Source organism: Oxyura jamaicensis, chromosome 7, assembly GCF_011077185.1.
Source record: "Oxyura jamaicensis isolate SHBP4307 breed ruddy duck chromosome 7, BPBGC_Ojam_1.0, whole genome shotgun sequence".
Lineage (NCBI taxonomy): Eukaryota > Metazoa > Chordata > Aves > Anseriformes > Anatidae > Oxyura > Oxyura jamaicensis.
Genome location: NC_048899.1, coordinates 19,500,467 through 19,520,460, shown reverse-complemented (window position 1 = coordinate 19,520,460; position 19,994 = coordinate 19,500,467). Strand labels below are relative to the sequence as shown.

Here is a 19,994-nt window from a genome sequence, read left to right as displayed (position 1 = left end):
TAGACGTTCCAAAGGAAATAAAAGAATATTTTTAAAGTTCCAAGGCCATATTGTTATCTGTAGGTTCATGCCCGGTGCGCCCTGCCAATATCAACTGTTCAGGTCCCATTAACAAAACCAACTTTTATATAATGTATTTGGGGGGGAGAAACACCATCTCCGTCCAGAAAAATCACATTAGGACTGATATTCAACATGAGTGAAGTTCAGGTGTTTGGCTTCACTGTACTAGAATTAACATTACCTTATTTGTACATTATATATATATTTTTTTGCTTTGCCAAAAAAAAAAAAAAAAAGAAAAAAAAGAAGCTTAAAAATATGTTGTAACATGTATGTTGTTTACATTGTGTACATATAGCTCCAGATCATCTTTCTGGACGCTCTCTACCACCATCTAAAATAACAAAAACCATTTAACAGCTAATGATGTGGTCAGTCACATCATTCGATTTAAGGCAACGATAAAGCTGGGCACTCATCGCGCTCATTTATTCTTCTAGCTTCTGTGGTGTAGTCTGAGATCGTTATCATTCTATCTAAAATCACAACCAGTATTATCACCATGACCAACTTTTGAGTTAAGTGACTGCCTGTTTTGTAGCTGGTTTGGTTTTGTCTGTTTGTTGTTGACCATATTTATACCTCAAATAGTGGATGCTTATGAATATGGAAATCTCACAAAGTAGTAAAATGTGCCCTATTTTGGCTAGCACTTACCTTTTAAGAGAATCTCAGGCCTTGTGCAAACTAGCAAGGAACTCCAGGAATCCAATTTCCCGGTATAAAAGTAAACTATTCCATATTTGTATGTAGGGACTTCTGCAAATCACGTGCATTTTTAATTTACAAAATGCTGAATATTTTACTTTTGGCTCATCAAGTGCATTCGGGTGAAATCAATTAGCTAATCAATTAGTAATGAAAATTAAAAATGTTAACTTGCCTTAACATTTAAGTTGGGAAGAAAACAAAATTTACCAAAGTATGTTGTGCTGAAGCTGGTATTGATTCACTAAACAGTACTCTGATCACCAACTTTTTCAGGATTTCATAACTCACAGGGGTCGGTCACTATTTTTTCCTTTTTTTTTGGCAGAAATGTGGAAGGAGGAGATTCATTTTCTTACTTCCAACAGGCAACAGAAGCCTGTTGAACTTAGCACTTTCATTATTTCCTGTCACGTACGATTACCAACGCCTGTAACCCGCTGGTCTGAGCAGTAGGTATGTGCTTCGGGGTCAGTCTGACTAAATTTTGAAGGCGCTCACAACCTTATGCACTGTCATAAAATTTCACGTCCCTATTTCGATTACAAATTGATATGAACTTTGATTAGGAATAGAGACGTGCGATAAGATCGGGAACTTGGTTCTACATTAATTTCTACAGGAAATTTCCCATTCTGGCTCTTTACGAGCCCTAATGACGCGTGCCGAGCCCGGCTGCCGCAGCCCTCAGCCTCTGCAGGCGTTTCGGGACGTTTCCTTTATCTCTCTCTCGGTCACTCTCCGGAAGCCAAGACACGGCTGGGGAGGGGGGAAAGGCCAGAAGCAGCCCGGGGCGCTTCAGGCGGCCGAGTCCCGTTGTGCCTGCAGAGGGAGACCCGGCCTCCCGCGACACGGGCACCTTCCCGGCCCCGTTCGTGGCGGCGGGCAGCAGGGGCGGCGGGAGCGGGCGGCGGGGCGGAGCGGCGCTGACGAGCTCGAGGGGGCGGGCGCCCCCCTTCCCCCAACCGCTTCGGCTCCTTGCGAGCGGCCCTCGCCGCCTCCCCGAGCCGAGCCGTGCCCGAGGCCCCCACACAGCCCGCGCCCCTACCGGCCCGGGGCGCCGCTGCTCCCGCCGCGCCGCCCCCGGGGTCGCCCCCTCCCGCCCTCCGTCCCTCCCCGCCCTCCCTCCGTTCCCTCGCACTGACGCAGTCCGTGCCGCACCAGCTCTAACATGGCGGCCAGCCGCTGAGCAGCGCGGGGCGACGCGGGCCGCGAGCGGGGTGAGTGCCGGCGCCGCGGCCGCCATGTGGCCGGGGCGAGGGCCGCGGCCCCAGGCCTCGGCGTTGGGCGGCGGGGGCTCGGGGGACGGAGGTCGCGGCGCCGAGGGGCTTCGTCAGGGGGAGGGGGGAGACCTCGGCCCCTCCCCGGCCCACTGGGGGGACCGTGCGGTGCCGGGCGCGGGGCAGCCGTGTGAGGGGGCCCCGGCGCTTCCCTGGAGGGGGCCCGGGGGAGCGCGGCCGCCGGGGGGAGGCTGTGAGCGGGCCCCGGGGTCGGACGGCGGGGGGGATCGACGGTCAGGGCCCGGCGGTGGGGCCGTGAAGCTGGGCCCGGCTTCTCCGCAGGCCGACGTGCGGCCGGGCACGGCGCGGGGCCGCCTCCACGCTGCGAGCGCCCTGCCCGGCCGCCGGGCTGCTGCGGGGCCTGCTCGGGAGTTTGAATGAACGCCGTGCCTCCTCCCCCTGCGGCCCCAGCGAGCGGCGGTCTGCGTGCCACATGTTCTCCTCCCCTCTGCAGGCCTCTCCTCGGCGAGCGGAGCCCCACTACCAGCAGCTACCATGGCCGGCTGGAGGGTCCCCTGCCTCTCCTTTAGGGGGTTCTTAAGGCGCTTCACGGGTTTTTATCAGTAACGAATTTCAGGCTCGTTCTCTGTAGGGCCGCAGCCAAGCTCTACGTGGTGTGTGTATAGCAGGTTATCCTTTGAGTCGTTAGCAGGCTCTGAAGGAGGGAGGCTTAGGAGAAAAAGAAGAGCTTTATCAAAACTCGCTGGAATTCCTGTTACGTTGCCTTACAATCTATTCACAGTGGGTGTCTTCTATAATGGTGATTAAAAAGTCATTTTTGTTGGTAGTTACTTAGTGCTCGATGATTTAAGTGCATCATATTTTACTATTTTACTAATCGTCTGCTACTTGTCTTAAGAGGAACGCGAGGCTCATTTATATTGAGTCAATTTTCTAAGAAGAATCTGATCTTCTGAGAAAGAATATTCAGTTTTTCATGCTTTTGTTCTATATTACCTGCAGAAGAAGCTGCTTTTGGGTAGGAGTATTTTTCTTTTGAGTTAAGTCTTTTGCCCCATTTTGTTTCACCATTCCTACTCATTAATGCATTGGGATCCTGTATGACAAGTCTTTAGATGCTACCATGGTAAAATCGTGATTAAAATATGACAGCTAGACATGATTTATGAAGCATTGGTTTATCTCAATTTGAAGAGTGTATAATCTTGACTTACCAGTTTTTTATTCTTTTCAAATACTTGAAAGAAACAGCTTTAGCATATGAAGTAAATCTGAAGGGGGACATACAAAGAATAGTAAACTTGATAATACTCTGTGTCCTTTGGGACTATATTTTTTTACTAAGATTATCCATTTTTCCACTCCTCTTTTGTGAAACAAAAATTGTTTTCAAGTTAGCCAGTTGGTCATCAAGAGGTTAAAAAAAATAGTTGTTTTTTTTGTTTGTTTGTTCGTTTGTTTGTTTTTCCCTTAGGATTTCAGAAAATCTGTGGACTGTGAGGGTATTTGAAGTGAAGAATATGTACTGCAGTGGAGGATATTGTAGTGCAGCATGGTGTCTCCAGTGTATGTTTGCTCCTCTGTGCCACATCCATTTCCATTCAATAACCATCTTCCATTTGGAAGCAGTCAGTGAGTGCCAGGGAGCAAATCTGGCCATCTCTTAGTGGAGTGAGGATTTGGTCGGAGGCTGGGAAGGGGAGTAGAGCTGAAGTAGCTGACAAAGGAGGAGAAAAAGAGATCACAGAACAAGATGGGTTGTGGCTGGCAAATATGGGTGGGCATCCTGCCTAATTCTGATCTTCAGTAACTGAAGAGAAGAAGGGATTCCACTTCGAATTTTGTTTTAGTGGTCTGAACAGGTAAATGACTTGGAGATTACACTATACACTTTAAACACTTTTTTTTAATGTTCTGCAAACGGTTGCTTTTTCTTAGTATTTTTGTAGTTTTAAAATACTGCTTTATTAGTTAATGGCTGCTGTCGGACTTGGTGCTGCTTCAGTTTCCAGTTGTGAGTAGTAGAATTGAAACAAGACATTTTCTTTGCTGCTTCTGGGAGAGCAGTGAGCTCCAACAAAGGCACTTGTGCACAGACATAGGAAAACAGTGTCTTTTCACAGCTCCAACAGCAAAAAAACACCCAAACACCTTTTTGCATAAATCAGGTGAGAGAAAATCATGACTTACTCAGTAACAAAGTTTTTTTATTGCTATTTACAAGAGTGAGTAGTTATTGTAACATCTTTTTCACTTTAGCTTTCTCTATACTAGGAAAATAAAACAAAGGGCATGACCTAGTGAGAACTTGTTTACCTGTTTAAATAGTTTTAAGGGAATGGTACCACCTTCTCAGCGGAATGTTAGTTCTCCCAGCTGAGCTGCTATAACTAAGCAGGCGTTCCTTGTATGCTTCAGTACAAGACAACTAAGTTAACGTTAATTGCAAAAATTCATACTAAAAGGGACATAAATTTAACTCTACAGTGCAATAGTGTAGGAGTATGAACTGCATATTTAGTCAGGACCTATCTGATGCTGCTGCATCAGATGTTACATCTCTCTAAGAGGTTAGAAGGTTCTTCCCTTGTGTCCTTGGAAGACAATGGCTGGTCTGGTCAGGTACCTCTTGATTTTTTGGCGGGAGGAAATATTATGTAAGTAGTCCAAAAAAGACTTCCAAAGTTACTGGAGAAAGAGGAATTCCAGAGGCCTGTGTAGAATGCTATTTTTTTTTCTTTCTACACACTTTTGAGTTCACATGATTGCAAAGACAGCATCTCAAACCTAAAATGCGTTGAAGTGAAGTACCTTTTTCTGAAATACGCTGACAAGGAAAAAAAAAAAATCCTGTGCTGCTGGTTAGTAAAATGATAGTGAATTAATTTTCTTAGTTGTCGTTGGTGCTGTTCAGTTTTTGGATTGTGAAACAGAGGAAGAGTTACTGCTGTTTGGGAAAATGTTGAGGAAGTGATTGAGGATTGAGCTGGTTGGATTTTTGTTCATGCTTCTGGTATCATCCTGATGCAGCTAGAAGTTCTGACACAGGAATGGCACTAATAATAAGATTTCATATCCCTCATTTAGCAATCATAAATTAATTTCCAGTTTAATCCACACTAAAACAAACATACAAACAACATTCCTAGGTTCTGGCTGCGTTGTCATTTTAAGCTGATGCCAGAATCCTTTTCTTGGAAGGAGGCAGGGGAAGGGGTACTTCCCATGTGGTGAAGTGACCACCTACCTGTATGAGAGCTCACGGCATCGATGTACAAGCCCTTCATTCTGGTAGCAGCCCACATTTAAACTGGCTTCAAGTGACTGCGGAACACCAGTCTTAGTGAACTTGGTATATGCTTAGTGTTCACTCTGTGCGTTTGCTTTGTCTAGACTCCAAGTTTTGCTTGAATATATTTCTGAAGATTTTGGATGGTTTTCTTTGTAATATGAACCAATACAGTTTTGTCTTCCTGCATTTGTAAATGGCCTGAAACAAAACCGTAGGAATGTGAGTTCATGCATTCTGTTGTTTACTTCATTTGGACATCGAATGAGGACCACTGCAAAAGATAACCATACATTGATGCAAGGAAACAAACACAAAGTTAAGGAGAGATTGAAAGTAGGGGAGAGGAGAGTAGGCTGGGACAGGTAGAATGAATTGAAGGAAGAGAGCACAATAACGTTTTTCCTCCAAATCTGTTCTGCCTTGTGCAGGGTCTGACACAGATAGCCAGTCCCACAAACTGTTCAGCATAGTTAAAAATGAAGGATTAATTTCCCTCATAAAACTAGGAAGTACTGTGTTGCTGCTTGCCGTCACCTATTATGAGATGCATGACATGCTGGTATTTCACTTGATGCGCATCTGTGCGTGCACATGTCAGTCTAACCCATTTTGACTAACCCATTTCAGTCAAAAGGAGCTAGGTTATATTAAGCAGCATTATTGCTAGATCCTTGCTAGCACAAGTAATTTTGACTGAAAAAAGTTCTCCTTTCCAATGGCAAAGCTCATTCTGAAAGGTAATAGCTGTCTGCAGCCTAACTGTTAGTTGGCCAACTTTATCCTACGAATATTTGAACAAAATAATTATGCTAATGCAGGTGTGAAGAGTGTGAACCCTGACAGACACAGCTGGTGATGCACTGGCTGTAGATACATACAGCTGTTCCAGCAAAGCTAAATCTTTGGTGTATTTTCTTTATTTCTGGAAGCAGAATTACAAATCAGCTTAGAGTGCATTTCATGTTTATGGAAACGCAGACCAGTTTACATATACTGAAGTTGGTTGTTTTTTTTTTGTTGTTGTTTGTTTGTTTGTTTTTGACATTGTTTCTACTTATTAAAAGGCTCTTCCAGCAGGAGGTGGTTGAAAATGCTGAATGGCTTGAACGTTTCACAGTAGTACTTGGGTTGTTACATTGTCCTTTCTTACAGAGTTTTGGAAGGAAGAAGTGAGCTGACTTTTCAAGCTTGCCTCTCTGCACAGCATATTTGTGTACGTAGGTATAACAGGTGCCTTTTGGTCGACTAAATCACGCTCCCTTCAGATTCTATCAAGTCTCATAAGTTGAGTATCTACAGTTCAGTTGAAAATAAACTTAAGGAGAAAAATATGCAAGTCATGTAAGCCCTGTTGTTACTAGATGTGTACTAGCATTGAGCTTTACTTGTAGTTTTCTCCATTTTTATTTTTCTCAAATTGCTTTTCTTTGTTCTTTATTTAAAATGCATCCCCCATATGCTTTCTTTTAATGCAGGCAAGTTTTAAGCAATCAGCGTGTACAGGATTGTGTTTGGTATGAAATAATACATGGGTAAAAATAATAGTTTATGGATCATTCATAAGTCAGTAGTTCCCCTGTAACACTTGAGGAGAAGGGCCTGTCTGAAGTGCTGGCTGTACAAAGGGTACTCCAGTATGTTGGTGAGCAAATGCTCACTTGGCTTGTAGGTAGCTAGGGTAAATGTCACTGACATCTTAGCCTGGTTTACAAAGAGTGTGATAAAGTTTATCCAGTGTGTTTTTCTGTCATCTATCTCCTGCATGTACATCTAGCTTCCTCCCTACCTCAGCCTTTCCAGTAAGTTTTGATTGTTTTCCAAATGGTTTTAAAAATGAGACAGCCCTGTGTAATTCAGAAAAGTCAATAGCTGAATCCAAAAAGCTGTCTATTAGTGTTCTCCCCAAGAGAAGCATTTGCAATGTCTCCTCAGGAGGAGGTGTATTCACTTGCCCTGATGTTTGTACTGACCAGTTAACATAATTGTCATTTTGAACCAAGAGCAGCCGGTGTTTATTTTGGGGGGATATTGTTGGAGCATTTGGGGAAAGTGCGGGGCCTGCTGGAGATCATGGGAGAAGCCGTGTTAGTAGGTGGAACCAGCCTGGTGACAGTGTGGGCAATAGGGATCTGGAACACACCGACCTTCGCTTGTTCTGCTGTTCATCAGAGTAAGTAGAGAAACAGCAAACAGAGCAGAAGTTGGTGAGAGTGGGGATTCAGGTAGAATTCTCTGGTCTGTCCTTGCCTCTTCCATCCTTTCTTCTATAGAACCTAACCAAAAATTGACTGAGGTAAAACACATGTCAACGTATCATAAAAGCATGTATTTTACAGTTTAGCTTTAGTTGTTACCAATGTCATCATTCAAAATTATATCACACATTGAAGTAGTTTGCATTTATTTTGGCTAAAACGCTGTATGTAAATGTACATGCATACGTCCTCATTTCTCAAGCCAACTACCTGTAAAGCAAGCTGAGTCCCTTCTTGATAAAGCGCTGAAGACATAAATGCTTAAAGTTTGGGTATGGTCAATCAGTTGTCGCACTGTTGATCCTTAGATGTCTGAGATCATTTAAAACTACCAGCTTTATCATCAAACAGCAAATAGGATAGCATTTGTTCTGAGAGGCGTTCTAGAAGAATCCCCCTCTCTTCTCCCCGTGGGGCTGTACAGCCCGTTCTGCTGTTGCCACTGTGCGAGTTGGTGGCTGGCCTGGCTGGTGCCTGGCCGAAAGGAAAGCAGCATGTCTCCTCCCACCTCTTACCTCCGTTCCCTTCCTGTGTTGCTGCCTTCCTCCTGCTTCCCGGGAGTTCATGCAGCTGCATGATGGTCAGTGATCCGCTGACCCAACAGCCTCCAACTTCTCAGTGATGGGCACTTTTTTTCTATTTCTCTGCCTGGCTACAGAACTTGCTGTTTTTCCTTTGTCAATACAACGGTTCGGAGAGAGGAGCAAGCAGGATGAGGCAGGGTTGCTGCTGCTTTCTTTGGTTGAATCTCTGGCCTCTGTGAACTAGTGCATTTGTTACAAAGCCAAGCCAGTATGTGCGTGGTTGCGGAGTCTGGCTATGGTACCGTTCACACGAATGGTAAATTGTTGAGTGGTGTTTCATGTAAATCTGTCCTGCATTGCTCTTGTGATTTTTTCATGGTGTAATCTTGGTAAAATGTTAGGAGTGATGCTGAGCACAAGGAGAGGGAAAATGGGCTAACATGGTTCCAGTAGTTTTTGACTTCTTGTAGCCTCTTGGTGTACATAAGCTGGGAGTGACAGATGGCAACAAATGAATTTTTGAGGCTGTTCTGTGGAACAGCTACAAAGCTCTAGAAGAGATGTGTCAGATTTGAGTAGGGTTTTCTGGCAATAAAAAAATAATCTCATTTAGCAGTAATTGTGGAACAGCTCCATCTTTTTTTGTTGTTGTTGTTAATAATGTAGGATGGTTTGGATGCTAGTTGGAGCAGCTCCTAGCACTGCAGTGACAGGAATCCCAGAAATATGCCTCAGAAAATGAATGTTTAATCCCCAATGTGACAACATGTTAGTGATTTGTCAAGTTTTAATCATCAAACGTTGTCTTTGACTCTTTGACCAGTCTCTTTATTTGTGGATAAAGTTTCAGTTATTTCTGAAAGTGCACCTAGTTGACTTGCAAAATTATTAGGAGGACCTCAATAAAAAGCCTGTAATGCTACATCACTTACTTCTTTACATTCACAATGTAGCTCCTGGAGCAGCCTGTCATCTCCGTGGTCAGGAGGTCTGGCACCTTGCCTCAGGTCATCACTGCTTACTGCTGAGGCATTTCTCCCCTGAAGGATGGGTGGTAAGCAGGTTGCGGGTGTTACTGGCCACAGCCGCGTGTTCCGCAGCCATAGCTTGTATGAACACCTGTGGTTTGATGTGGAAGAAAACTCAGTGTTTAAGTAGCAAAGGGTTTGAATATTTATTGTGCAGAATCTTGTTTTTGTTGGGCATGCATCTAGTGGTCTCAATGTGTCTGTCAGCTTCTCGGAGCTGTCTAGTTGTCTCACCTTGCATCCAGTCAGGCTTCTGAACATTCCCAGTGGATTATTCCTGTGAGAGTTTCTATTTATGTGGAAGAGTTGGCTGCTGGTGTGGCTGCTCCAGTTTGCATCCCTGCTTAGGATACGGTGCCATGTCCGCTGGATGTGGCTGGCCCTGAGCACAGCGCCCTGCCTTCGTCCCCCCGCTGCTGGGGGTTGCTGGCGGCTGTGGGTGCCGGCGGGGCAGCAGGCTGTCTGGGGATTTCTTGTGAACCTGCCCACAGTGAGAGCGGGTGGACACTGGTGTCAGTGAGGACAGGAGTGAAGGGAAAGCCAGGAGACCATCAGCAAGACTGTGCTCGCTCGATACTCTCACAGAATGATGGTGGTTGAGGAAGTCTGGCATCCTGTGCTGTCTGTTTTTCTGTACTCCAAAACATTACGGGCAGTATGTGCTTATCTTGAGCAGCTGTGGTTCATGGTCCAGGTGTATTAATAGAAACTGAGTTGAAAAAAAACAGGTTGTGGACTGTAGCAGCTAACAAATTTTTAAGGAGAACAGGCCCGACCTGAGGCTTGCAGCCCTGGCCAGAGGGGTGAGCAGCCTCCTCAGCCACTGACACCGAACCTGACAGACTGCAAAAATTAGTCTGATTAAACATTTGAAAGGAAGTTGTAAAAAGTTGTTTGTGTGTGCTTTCTGGTCTCAAAGCTGACTTTTTTTTTTTTTTCCTTTTCCTCTGATACTTATTTTACCTTGAAGATCTAAGAATTGTAGGAGTTGAAAATTTAAGTGATTACCTATGCCATCTGGAAAGTAAGAAGACTTAAAGCTTTTTTATCCCATATACAATACAATATCTTTCCTTTTTGTATTTTCTTATCTGAAGTATGTCACTGAAATTTAAATTCAATACTGTTGCAACAAACACAAATGAAATCACTCATTTGTGTCCACAAAACATGAAAATAGTCTAAAATACGTAGCGTTTTCTTAATCTTTTTAACTGCTGGTTTGCTAGCTGTTTCTAACGTTTTCTTTTATTTATCTTTTCTGCAGTTTTTATTATCTTTATAAAATCTTTGACATTGACTTATGCAGTTTCGCTATGAGAAAAGATAAACTCAATTTTATTTTTATTATTTACAGTATTTAAAATTTTGAAGCCATGGGAGTGAAGGTCCAGAGACCTCGTTGCTTTTTTGACATAGCCATCAACAATGTACCCGGTAAGAAAATGAAAATAATCAATAAGATGCTGTTCTTAAATATTTTATAGGAATACCATAAATGCCAGTCAACTTCATAACAAATGTCTCTTGTTTTCTAGCTGGAAGAGTGGTCTTTGAACTGTTTTCAGATGTGTGTCCAAAGACATGTGAGAATTTTCGCTGCCTTTGCACAGGTTTGTAGATTTTTAAAATTTATTCGTAGCTTCTGATGTAATACCATGTTTGCTGGTTTGACATCTGTTACTTTTTCCTGACATCATATATAAACTGTGAGTCCTGAGTTCTTGGTATTTCTGGAGATTTAACAAATTGTTCATACACATCTGATGCAGAATCCAAGTGGTTGTAGGTTTTTGGCTTAGGATGTTGCAGAGGGCATATACTAATCAACTTCTACTTCTGATATAATAAGCTGATTTACTAGCATGGATGTTACTACTCATGTTGTATATCATCTTGAAAGGTGGCAAGTAAGTCAAGCATGCAGGCTTGCTTTTCAGTCTTATGATACCTGGAGATGTTTGAAAGGTGTTGCTGGTATTCATTAGTATTTTTGCTTTTGCAATAACTTTTTTGTTGATGGAGAGTGGTGATTTCCACTCCTAGTGAAATTCAGGTTATTTATTGAACAAAGTACTTTGATTCTCTCCTAGAAGCATTTCCAAGTAGAGTTATTTCCCAGTGCAATACCTGCTTTTGTTGAAAATGCTGACAGCTTAGCAAAACTTACACATTATCACAAGAATGATTCTGTGAATACATATATCTATGTTCTGTGTCTTCAGCATTTCCTGCTTCCTTTCCTTCCAGCTCTGTTGTCTTTCAGGTCAAGGTTTGTAGCTGTTAATACTGAATCAGTCAAGAGTACTAATATGATCTGAATCAGGTGTGGATGCATGATTGCATTCATGTTAAGTTAGCTAGAACGCTTAGTGCAGCATTCATGCTGACTGCAATTAATGTAGGCATTACCTGATTTAGGTGTACTGGCTCAGAATCAGGTTATCAAAATTTGTTAACAAATTTGAACCCTAGAATGATTCTTTTTAATGAATGTGAGCATGATTTCTTGTGCTATCAGAAGTTAGATTTACTGCGGAAAGGTGTTATTCCCCACTACTGCTTTAACTTCTTGACCCGAAGTCTTTGAACAGCATTTCAGGTCAGAAGCAAGTACCAGTAAGAATATACTGCTTATGTTCAAAATCACATTCAGGGAGGCTGAACAACTTTTCTGCTTTACCATATTTAAGAAAGTATATTGACAAAGCATTTATGATATTGATCATAAGCAACTTAATTCAAAATTGTGGGGTTTTACATTTGTCTTTTTTTTTCTGGTGGTTTTGAAGAGGGTATGCAGTCTTAAAACAATGGTCAGCACCTCTGCTTTTCACTGGCAATGCCTAACAAAAGGTATATGTCAAGCCAGTGGAATATATAGCTGCACTTGTCCACGTTCCTATTGGAAGTGTTTTTTCTACTTAGTCAGATCTATATGGAAGCACCAGTTTGTTACAGGTAGATTCAGAGGCAACTGCCCTTGACAAAAACTGCCAGTTTCATGGCTCAGAAGGAGCTTGTCTAACAGTTTGCCAACATGGAAAGGAAGAATCCTTTTCCTGTCAGTATAGTCCTACTCCATGCTGTTACCTTGAGGTTGGTTCTGCCATTCACGGGACCATGCCGTGAGCTGTTCATCTTGGTAACTCAGCTGAGACCTTATTTATTTGAAGGTAGGGGTGAAAGTGGGTAGTATTTTAGCTGAGGCAGAGAGGCTGGTTATGAGTCTGAAGAGCACCAGAGCTGATGCAAAGGAGGAGGATGGCACAAGACTCTTTCAAAACTATTTCTCATTCCCTTCTACTCTTCTTCCCTGTGATGTTGTGTTTTTATTTTTTTTTAATGTTGTTGTTTGTTTAATTTTTAATTTTTTGATTATCAACTATTATGCTGCTTCTAGGCCTGCAGTGCTGTAGCTGAAGAGCTGAGTCTCTCGCCTGCTTTTGGGCAAACATGGTTAAGTTTAGATTTAACTAACTGTTGAATTTCAGGCAGTCCACATAGAAGAGTCCTAGAATGAATGACTCAATAAAGCAATTTGAGTTATGTGAATAGGTCTAATGTCTTCTCAGCAGTAATAGTAATATATTGCCCCCCTTAGATGTTTAAGCCTCTCCAGGTAGGTGGTATTTTCCATTATACATCTGAGCTCTTAATTTACCTCTCTGTGAATTGTAGCTGTTCTGACAAACAACAAAAAAAAAGGGGTGATTATGTTGTTGTATGCTAGTGTCAGTAAGGATTTCTTTTGGGTATGACTGTAGAGATAGGAGGTGGTTTCTGTGCCTTCTTAAATGTGAGCTTCTTGCTGGCATTACAAGTATGTGCCTGCTTCACAAATTAATTTTTCAGAGTTTGGTAGATGATTTTGATTAAATGCACACGTAATGCTTTGTGCCTGTAGAATCTCCACAGTAAAAAGAGTCACTTTGTTTTTTCTTCCCCTCCTTTAGGTGAAAAGGGTACAGGAAAATCCACCCAAAAGCCATTGCATTACAAAAGTTGTCTGTTTCACAGGGTAGTGAAAGATTTTATGATCCAAGGAGGTGACTTCAGTGAAGGTATGATGTGAATCTTTGAAGAAAAATGTAATGCTTATGCAATGGAATGTTGCAGGAGTCCTGTGTAAGATCATTCACTAATAATGCAATTTAACTTTGCTTATGCTGAAAAAGTACCCTTTTTTACCCTAAAGGTAAAAAGCTTTACATGGCAACTTGTATAATAAACTTGGTGTGTAATAAATTTATACATGCTTTCTGCTCTGTAACCTCACTACTAGAGTACTAAGTACTTATGGAAAGTTGTAAATGTGAGGATAAAATATATCTGCTGCTGGGAAATAAAGAAAAAAGGGATTGTGTATCAGAACACATGGGAAAACTTCCTTGTTCACCAAGTTTGCATCTGCTAAATGGGACTATGAAGATGTGTTCTGGTCTTTTTTGCATATCTTGAAGAATAATGTTAGTGACTTGGATGCAGTTAAATCAGTATTTCCTATTGCTCACGTAATGAGACTTTTTAATCACTACTTTTAAGTTGTAATTTATTTATTCTTTCAAGGAAATGGCAGAGGAGGAGAATCCATTTATGGTGGCTTTTTCGAAGGTAAGAGTTTTATCAGGCTGCTCTATTTTGGTGTTACTATAAACAATTACCTGTACATCCTGTAGTTTTTAAATGGTAAACCTGAACTCCATTGTTTAGGTAATATTTACTTTTAAGATAACCTTTTTAATTACTGACAAATTAAAACCAAACACTTTCATATTTGTCAACTTTACAGTTTTGAAACTTTCTAAACATGACATTCTGATTCTGAACCTACTATTTGGCTTCAACAGCAAGCTAGAAGTCGGGGAATACCTTTCTAGTCAAAAGGAGAAAGTCATAATGGAGTCAGGTTTCCTTGCAAATCTTTATTTATAAGGAAGTATAAAGCTCTGTTTTCCTGAACCCAAGAGGAGTTAAGTATAAAGAGGCCATCAGCTTTCTCACTGTTCTGGTTCTACTTCAGTCAGTGTTGCATAAGAAGCACTTCTCTCTCCAGTGCGCTTCTCAGCCTGTGGTTGTCCAGAATGTACTGGAGCATCTCTGTGTTACTTGGAGCAGTTTCACATTACACCTAACCCATGTGATGGCTAGCTGCCCTTGGCAAGGGTGGTTATACTTCTTCCCCTTCCCTGACATTTTTAACATTTGTTCTTGTCTGAGCTTGCAGTAAACTATCAAAAGAATTATTCACTGTTTTACTAGGGTCAATTTCCAACTGCCAAAATGGGAGGTCATACCTTGCACTGGCTGTTACTCAGATCACACTGTAAGCTGATTCAGTTTGCTAAAATGCCTAACGACTGTAAAGGCAAAAAGTTTATTAGTAAATGTATCCAAGTCATAGTTAGGCAAGCGTCATTACCAGCAAAAATGAGTAGCTGAGGGAATGCATGGTTGGGTGAGGTGGGAGAAGCAGCAAAACCTCTGTCTATCTTCTGGCAGTTGCAAGGTGTTTTTTCAGCTCAGTGACAGCATGAAACGATCCACAGGAATTTTTCCTTGTGTGGCACACTTAACCAACTAACTTCCTGTAGGATTAGGTAGGATTCGCAGTCCTGTGCAGCATAGCAACTGGCCAGGTGACCACAGAGATTAAGTCAGGCTGTCCTTAGCACTGCCATACACAGTGTAATGTGAAACCATAGCTTTACAGATTGTGTACTTTTTTTTATTTGTTAATGCTTGCTCCTGCTATTTATATCTAAAGAATATTAAACTTCCACTGAACAGTTTGGCTCCCCCTACAGACTTGATGCTGTTTTGTGGAAGGAGGAAGATAGGATGGTCTCTTACAGGTGTCTTAAATGAAGAATGGTGATTACTTTTCATAGTTTCATTGAAATTTAACCTGAACTCTCAAAATAATTTACTTACCAGAAGTGAGATTCACTCAAGTTAAATTTATTTTCTTAGTGGCAATTTTGGTAAGTTCATTTTTGTAGGTGACAGACACAGAGAAGTGTTGTGGAATTGTCATCAAAATGGGTATCCATGTATATTAAAAAGGAACAAAACAAAAAAATCCCAGAGGTGACAGGGTTTATTAAGAGTTAGTGCACAGCTGAAAACTTTTTTGCTTTAAAGAGGTAGTGACTTGCATGTGCAGAATGAAAAAAGAGCAACAGCTGAAAATAATGAGGTCTTTATTAATCCTGGTAGGAAAAAAAAATCTCTTGAATAAGATGCCTTTTTTTTCCTCAGGCTATAAGCCATTAGTTTATTCTTAAATTGTATTATTTAGAATGAAAGGACTAATATATTTGAAAAAATACCTATTTTTAATCTAATTCTAATGCAACTTTTTACAGAAGTGTCTAATAGATTTACTTAATGTGGGTGAGTTTACTTAGAGCATTTATCTAAGCACATGTGGTGTATTTAAAGTAATTGAAAACACTTTTTTTTTTTAGATGAAAGCTTTGCTGTAAAACACAACAAAGAATTTCTCCTTTCCATGGCCAACCGAGGGAAAGATACAAATGGTTCACAGTTCTTTATGTAAGTATTGTATTGTTCTGAAATGTGCATGTGGTTTGCTGTTTGTAAGCTGTAAAGATAATCCTTTTAAATATTGTAGACTAGCTCCTGTGCAAACTCAATGTTTTTTTCACAGGTTCATGGAAATAGCCATTTTCCTAATGAGCTGTTTAGGGAAACCATTATCACTTTTGTATTTAGTGCTTATTGTCTGTGCAAAGGAGCTTTTGGTAGTTTTCAGTATCTGTATTCTAACTCAGGCAGTAATGTAAACCTGTCTGCTCCATGTAGAGCTTTATCACTTTCTTCTAATATGTGTTGTCTGGAAGGAAGCAAAACAGCTCTAGAGGTTCTCTAACTCAAAGTAGTACAGAAATTTTCTGTCAAAAGGTAACTTTCCAATGCAGTCTCATTTACAGCTATGTCTAAAGCTTTAACTGTTAGAAGGTAACTGCAGTAGACCTTTCTTTAATTTATTTGTAGAAAACATTCTTGAAATCATGAGTCTTAATTAACATGGTAAGTTGTACTTGTCACCATTAGACCTTTATTTTGGGATTTCTGGAAAAACATTACTGTATTTATCTCAGCTTTTGATTTCTGCCATGGTTGACATCTGTACACATTAGTAATCCTACTGTAGGGGAAGGCTGCTGCAAGCTGCTTAATTGTCTACAGGTGTAAAGAGAAAGTCCTGATGTTAAATATTTTGTATATTCAGATTTTTTCTTCTTTTGATGGCTCTTTATTTTCTAATAAGGTTATTTGCAGTTTTGATTCTTTGACCAGTTGCCTTAATTTTTGTAATCTGTTCCTTGTTCCTATTACTTCAATACATAAAATTCTTACTTCCTCTGAGAGGATGCTGTCTAAAAATTTCTGTGCTTTTTCTTGTTCAGAAGATGTGGTAAAAGATTGAATAGGTAGCTTGTGTAAAACAGGAAATACCTTTAACTGTACACAAACTTACAATAATATATATTGGTTGTATTCAATGTTATTAATTCACTTAAAATAACTATCTTCATATGTATGCATGCTTCAAATGTTGACTGCCTTCCACTAAAATTGATTTTTGTTTTTCTCTTGAAATTAAATCATCTGCAAACAACAGAACAACTAAACCTACACCTCACTTAGATGGGTAAGTATCTCATATCTTCTAAAGTTTATTGTTTGGGAACTACTTTAAAAATAAGTGTTAAGAATTCTTATTTTTGCTTAAATTCTTCAGACATCATGTTGTTTTTGGACAAGTCATCTCAGGTCAGGAAGTTGTGAGAGAAATAGAAAACCAGAAAACAGATGCATCTAGTAAACCATACGCTGAAGTACGCATACTGAGCTGTGGAGAGCTAATTCCAAAATCCAAAGGTAAAGTTTAACTGTCCATCTACATATATGTGAACCATGAGGTAATTTTGCTAATTTGCTTAAGCTGGCAAGCACTTGTTCTAAAGAAAGTGCTGTGTTAAGTACGCTGATGGCAGTCTGACTATTCAATAACTGCTGCTTTTTTGAACTTATTTAAAGTTTCAGGTAAATCATAAGGACAAGCATTTAGAGTAGCCTGAAATTTCCCTTTAGCAGAAATCCTTTTTAAGTTGCTATAAAGTACATTCATAAACAGTAGTGTGACAGAATTTGCCTTGGCTTCTGGGAAGGGTGCCCTTGCTCTGCCATTCCAGAGCTCTATGTGGTCTTGGAGATTGGATCCTGCTTCTCTTAACAAAGCAAGGGTCAATCGAAGATGCTGCTGTCCTACAGAAAATCTCAGTGGAGGAGACTCATGATGCGTGTTTGGTAGGAACTCTGATAGAGGTTATTGTGCTTTTTCATTCTTAGTGCCTTCCGTTGATAAGTACTGTGAAGGGTTGAACCAAGGATTTTGAGGCCCAAGTCAAGGATAATTGTTTCTTTGGCCTAAGAAAAATGCAGGCATTCAAACTTGAGCTTCTTGGTTGTTGTTTTTTTTTTTTTTTTTTCTTGTTGCAGTTCTCTGTTTACCTGTTGTGGTGCTTAGGAGAATGACCTTGAAGTCTGAAGTGATCTTTTCATTCCCTCAAAATTCCAAGTAAAGTTATCTTATAGCTCATGACTTCTCAAAAGCTCTACAACTTCTTAGATTAACTCACGAGTCATCTTGCATGTTAGGACAATTTTATCCCTGGACAAAACACACTAGTGCTGTTAGTGTTAGAAAATGAAGGGGTTGGTACATCAGAATATATAATACGTGTATAGTATGGATGAAGCTAGTGGGGGAGATGCCTACCCTGTGTGTTTTCCTTGGTTTGCCATGCTCCATTTTAAGGCACTCGAGAAGGCTTGAAATTGAATAACTAAATGGAAGTTTTAGTTTGAATTGCACAGCTGGAGGGCTTAAAGCTGTTGGTTAGGGACTTAATGTCCTCATCAAAGGAGTGAGGAAAAAATAAATACAAAATATATTTTTTTCTTTCTCTTTTCCTCAAAGAGAAGAGACTTCTGGGGATATCTGACAGTCTGGTCTTACTCATTTGTCTGTGTAGTTCTACCTCTTTGCCTCAGTACTGCTAGGATCCTGGAGATGGTGCTTACTGTACCTGGTCTGGTGTGTCAGGGAAAGAGTTTGCTGCCAGGGCACTGGGGAAGGCCACTCAACTGACCGTAAGGCACAGTACTAAATACTAGGAGTGTTTGGATGACAACAAGGGTTACCCACCAGGGGTGGGCAGGCAGAGAGCAGAACTGAGTGCAGGGAGGAATATTGGCCGTAATGGGCACTAATGCAGTGCCATCCTGATGAAGGTGCTGCCTTGTAGACCGTGATGGAGATCCTGGTGAGCAGAAGAATCCTGCTTTTGAAAGAGAAGGCATTTCTGTAGGATCTGCAGAAAGAAATCCACTGCTACAATGAGAGGTGATGGCATGGCTGGGATTGTTTGGTAACTGTAACGTGGAACCACTGAGCTGTGTTGGCCTGAGGTAGTGGAGATGTAAGGAAGGTTCTGTCATCACATCAGCAGAAGGAAATGGGCCAAGCTGCTGTCCAAAGCTGAGAAATGGAGGAAAGGCCCTTCAACCTGCCAGTGTAAGGAAGAGGCCGGAGAATCCAGATGGGAGGAGCAATTTCTTGGAGCTGAGCAGCATCATGGAAAATCATCAACAGAGAATCATCTAACAGTGAAACTATTTGTAGCACTTTAAAACAGTAGAAGGCAAAACAGAACTGATAATATGAAATGTGAGGCAGTTACCAAAGTAGACTGCTTCTGGGAATTTGTTGTTTAAGACAAAGGGATAAGGAGGTTGCCAGGGATGGCAGTAGAATGTTGGTGAATTTTTGTGGGAGGGTATATAATAATAGCAAGGGAGGCTTAAACTAAAATCTTTGTTGTATAGGCTTGTCTGGTAGGCAGCACAAAGGAATTGGGCAAGTCTTTATGGATTGAAATGGAGCTAATACTTCTTGGGCTTGTCTGGGAAGCCAAGATGGTACTGCTGGAAGGAATCACAGTGGAAGTTACGTGTGTAGTTTGAATGTTTCTCTGTTGGGTTCAACTTGAATGGGGATTGGATTTTAGGGTATTGGTGTGAGTATCCAGATGAAGTGCTTTATGAAGGAAGCAAATCTGTGTTTGTAGAGAAGAACTTGATTTGTGTAGGGATGAAAAGATGATCACCTGACTAAGTTAACTTACTGGATCATATGTAAATGGAATGATTCAAAGATCAAAGTTTAATTACAATATTGCAGAGGCCTAGAACAGAAGCTTTGCCTTGGGTTTAGAGAGGATGATCACGTAGAGAAGTGGGATGTTTGTCTTTTCTCTTTTTTTCTGTTTTTCTCCTTTTTTTCATTTAAAATTGAAAAGTAGGTTAGTAAAAATGAATGAGAGAAGACATATTTTAAAGGAAAAATCCCCAGCCAAGTGGTGTTATTTTTAGAAAATCTTAAGTTGTGTGGGAAAATTCTGGAAGCTGTTCTAAAATAAAAATCCACCACAACTACAGAAACCCACTAATATTATGCCAGTGTTTAGAAAGGACATTTTGAATTAGCTAAGCTACTGTCATTCTCAAGAAAACTTACGGAATGAGTAACACTCTTGATTTTCTTTACCATAAGTGGGAGTTCGATACAAAACTTCATTAATTCAATACAAAACTTCATTAATAACTTCATAATGTATCAAACAGACCTGGTTTTGTTTTCTTGGTCATACCTTTGATTAACCAAAGGCCTATCTTAGACTCTTTTCAAGATTACAAGATGCTGATTTTAAAATGAAATTCTGATTCAAAACCAACCAAGCGAAAAGGAACCTCTGGCAAGTAACTGAAGCAAGATGTGCAAACTCCCC

General features: G+C 40.9%; 1 protein-coding gene across 1 annotated transcript in view; it reads left to right on the top strand.

Annotated features, from left to right (window-relative positions):
- The first annotated feature begins 1,712 nt into the window (after window positions 1-1,712).
- PPIG (peptidylprolyl isomerase G) overlaps window positions 1,713-19,994 on the top strand; it is a 27,053-nt gene continuing 8,771 nt past the window's right edge. Inside the window, exons 1-8 of the mRNA XM_035332169.1 lie at window positions 1,713-1,991; window positions 10,469-10,548; window positions 10,650-10,724; window positions 13,068-13,175; window positions 13,681-13,725; window positions 15,582-15,669; window positions 16,763-16,792; window positions 16,883-17,022. Of these exons, the coding sequence (XP_035188060.1) occupies window positions 10,488-10,548; window positions 10,650-10,724; window positions 13,068-13,175; window positions 13,681-13,725; window positions 15,582-15,669; window positions 16,763-16,792; window positions 16,883-17,022 (547 nt within the window). The 5' untranslated portion in view covers window positions 1,713-1,991; window positions 10,469-10,487. The remainder of the gene's footprint in view (window positions 1,992-10,468; window positions 10,549-10,649; window positions 10,725-13,067; window positions 13,176-13,680; window positions 13,726-15,581; window positions 15,670-16,762; window positions 16,793-16,882; window positions 17,023-19,994) is intronic.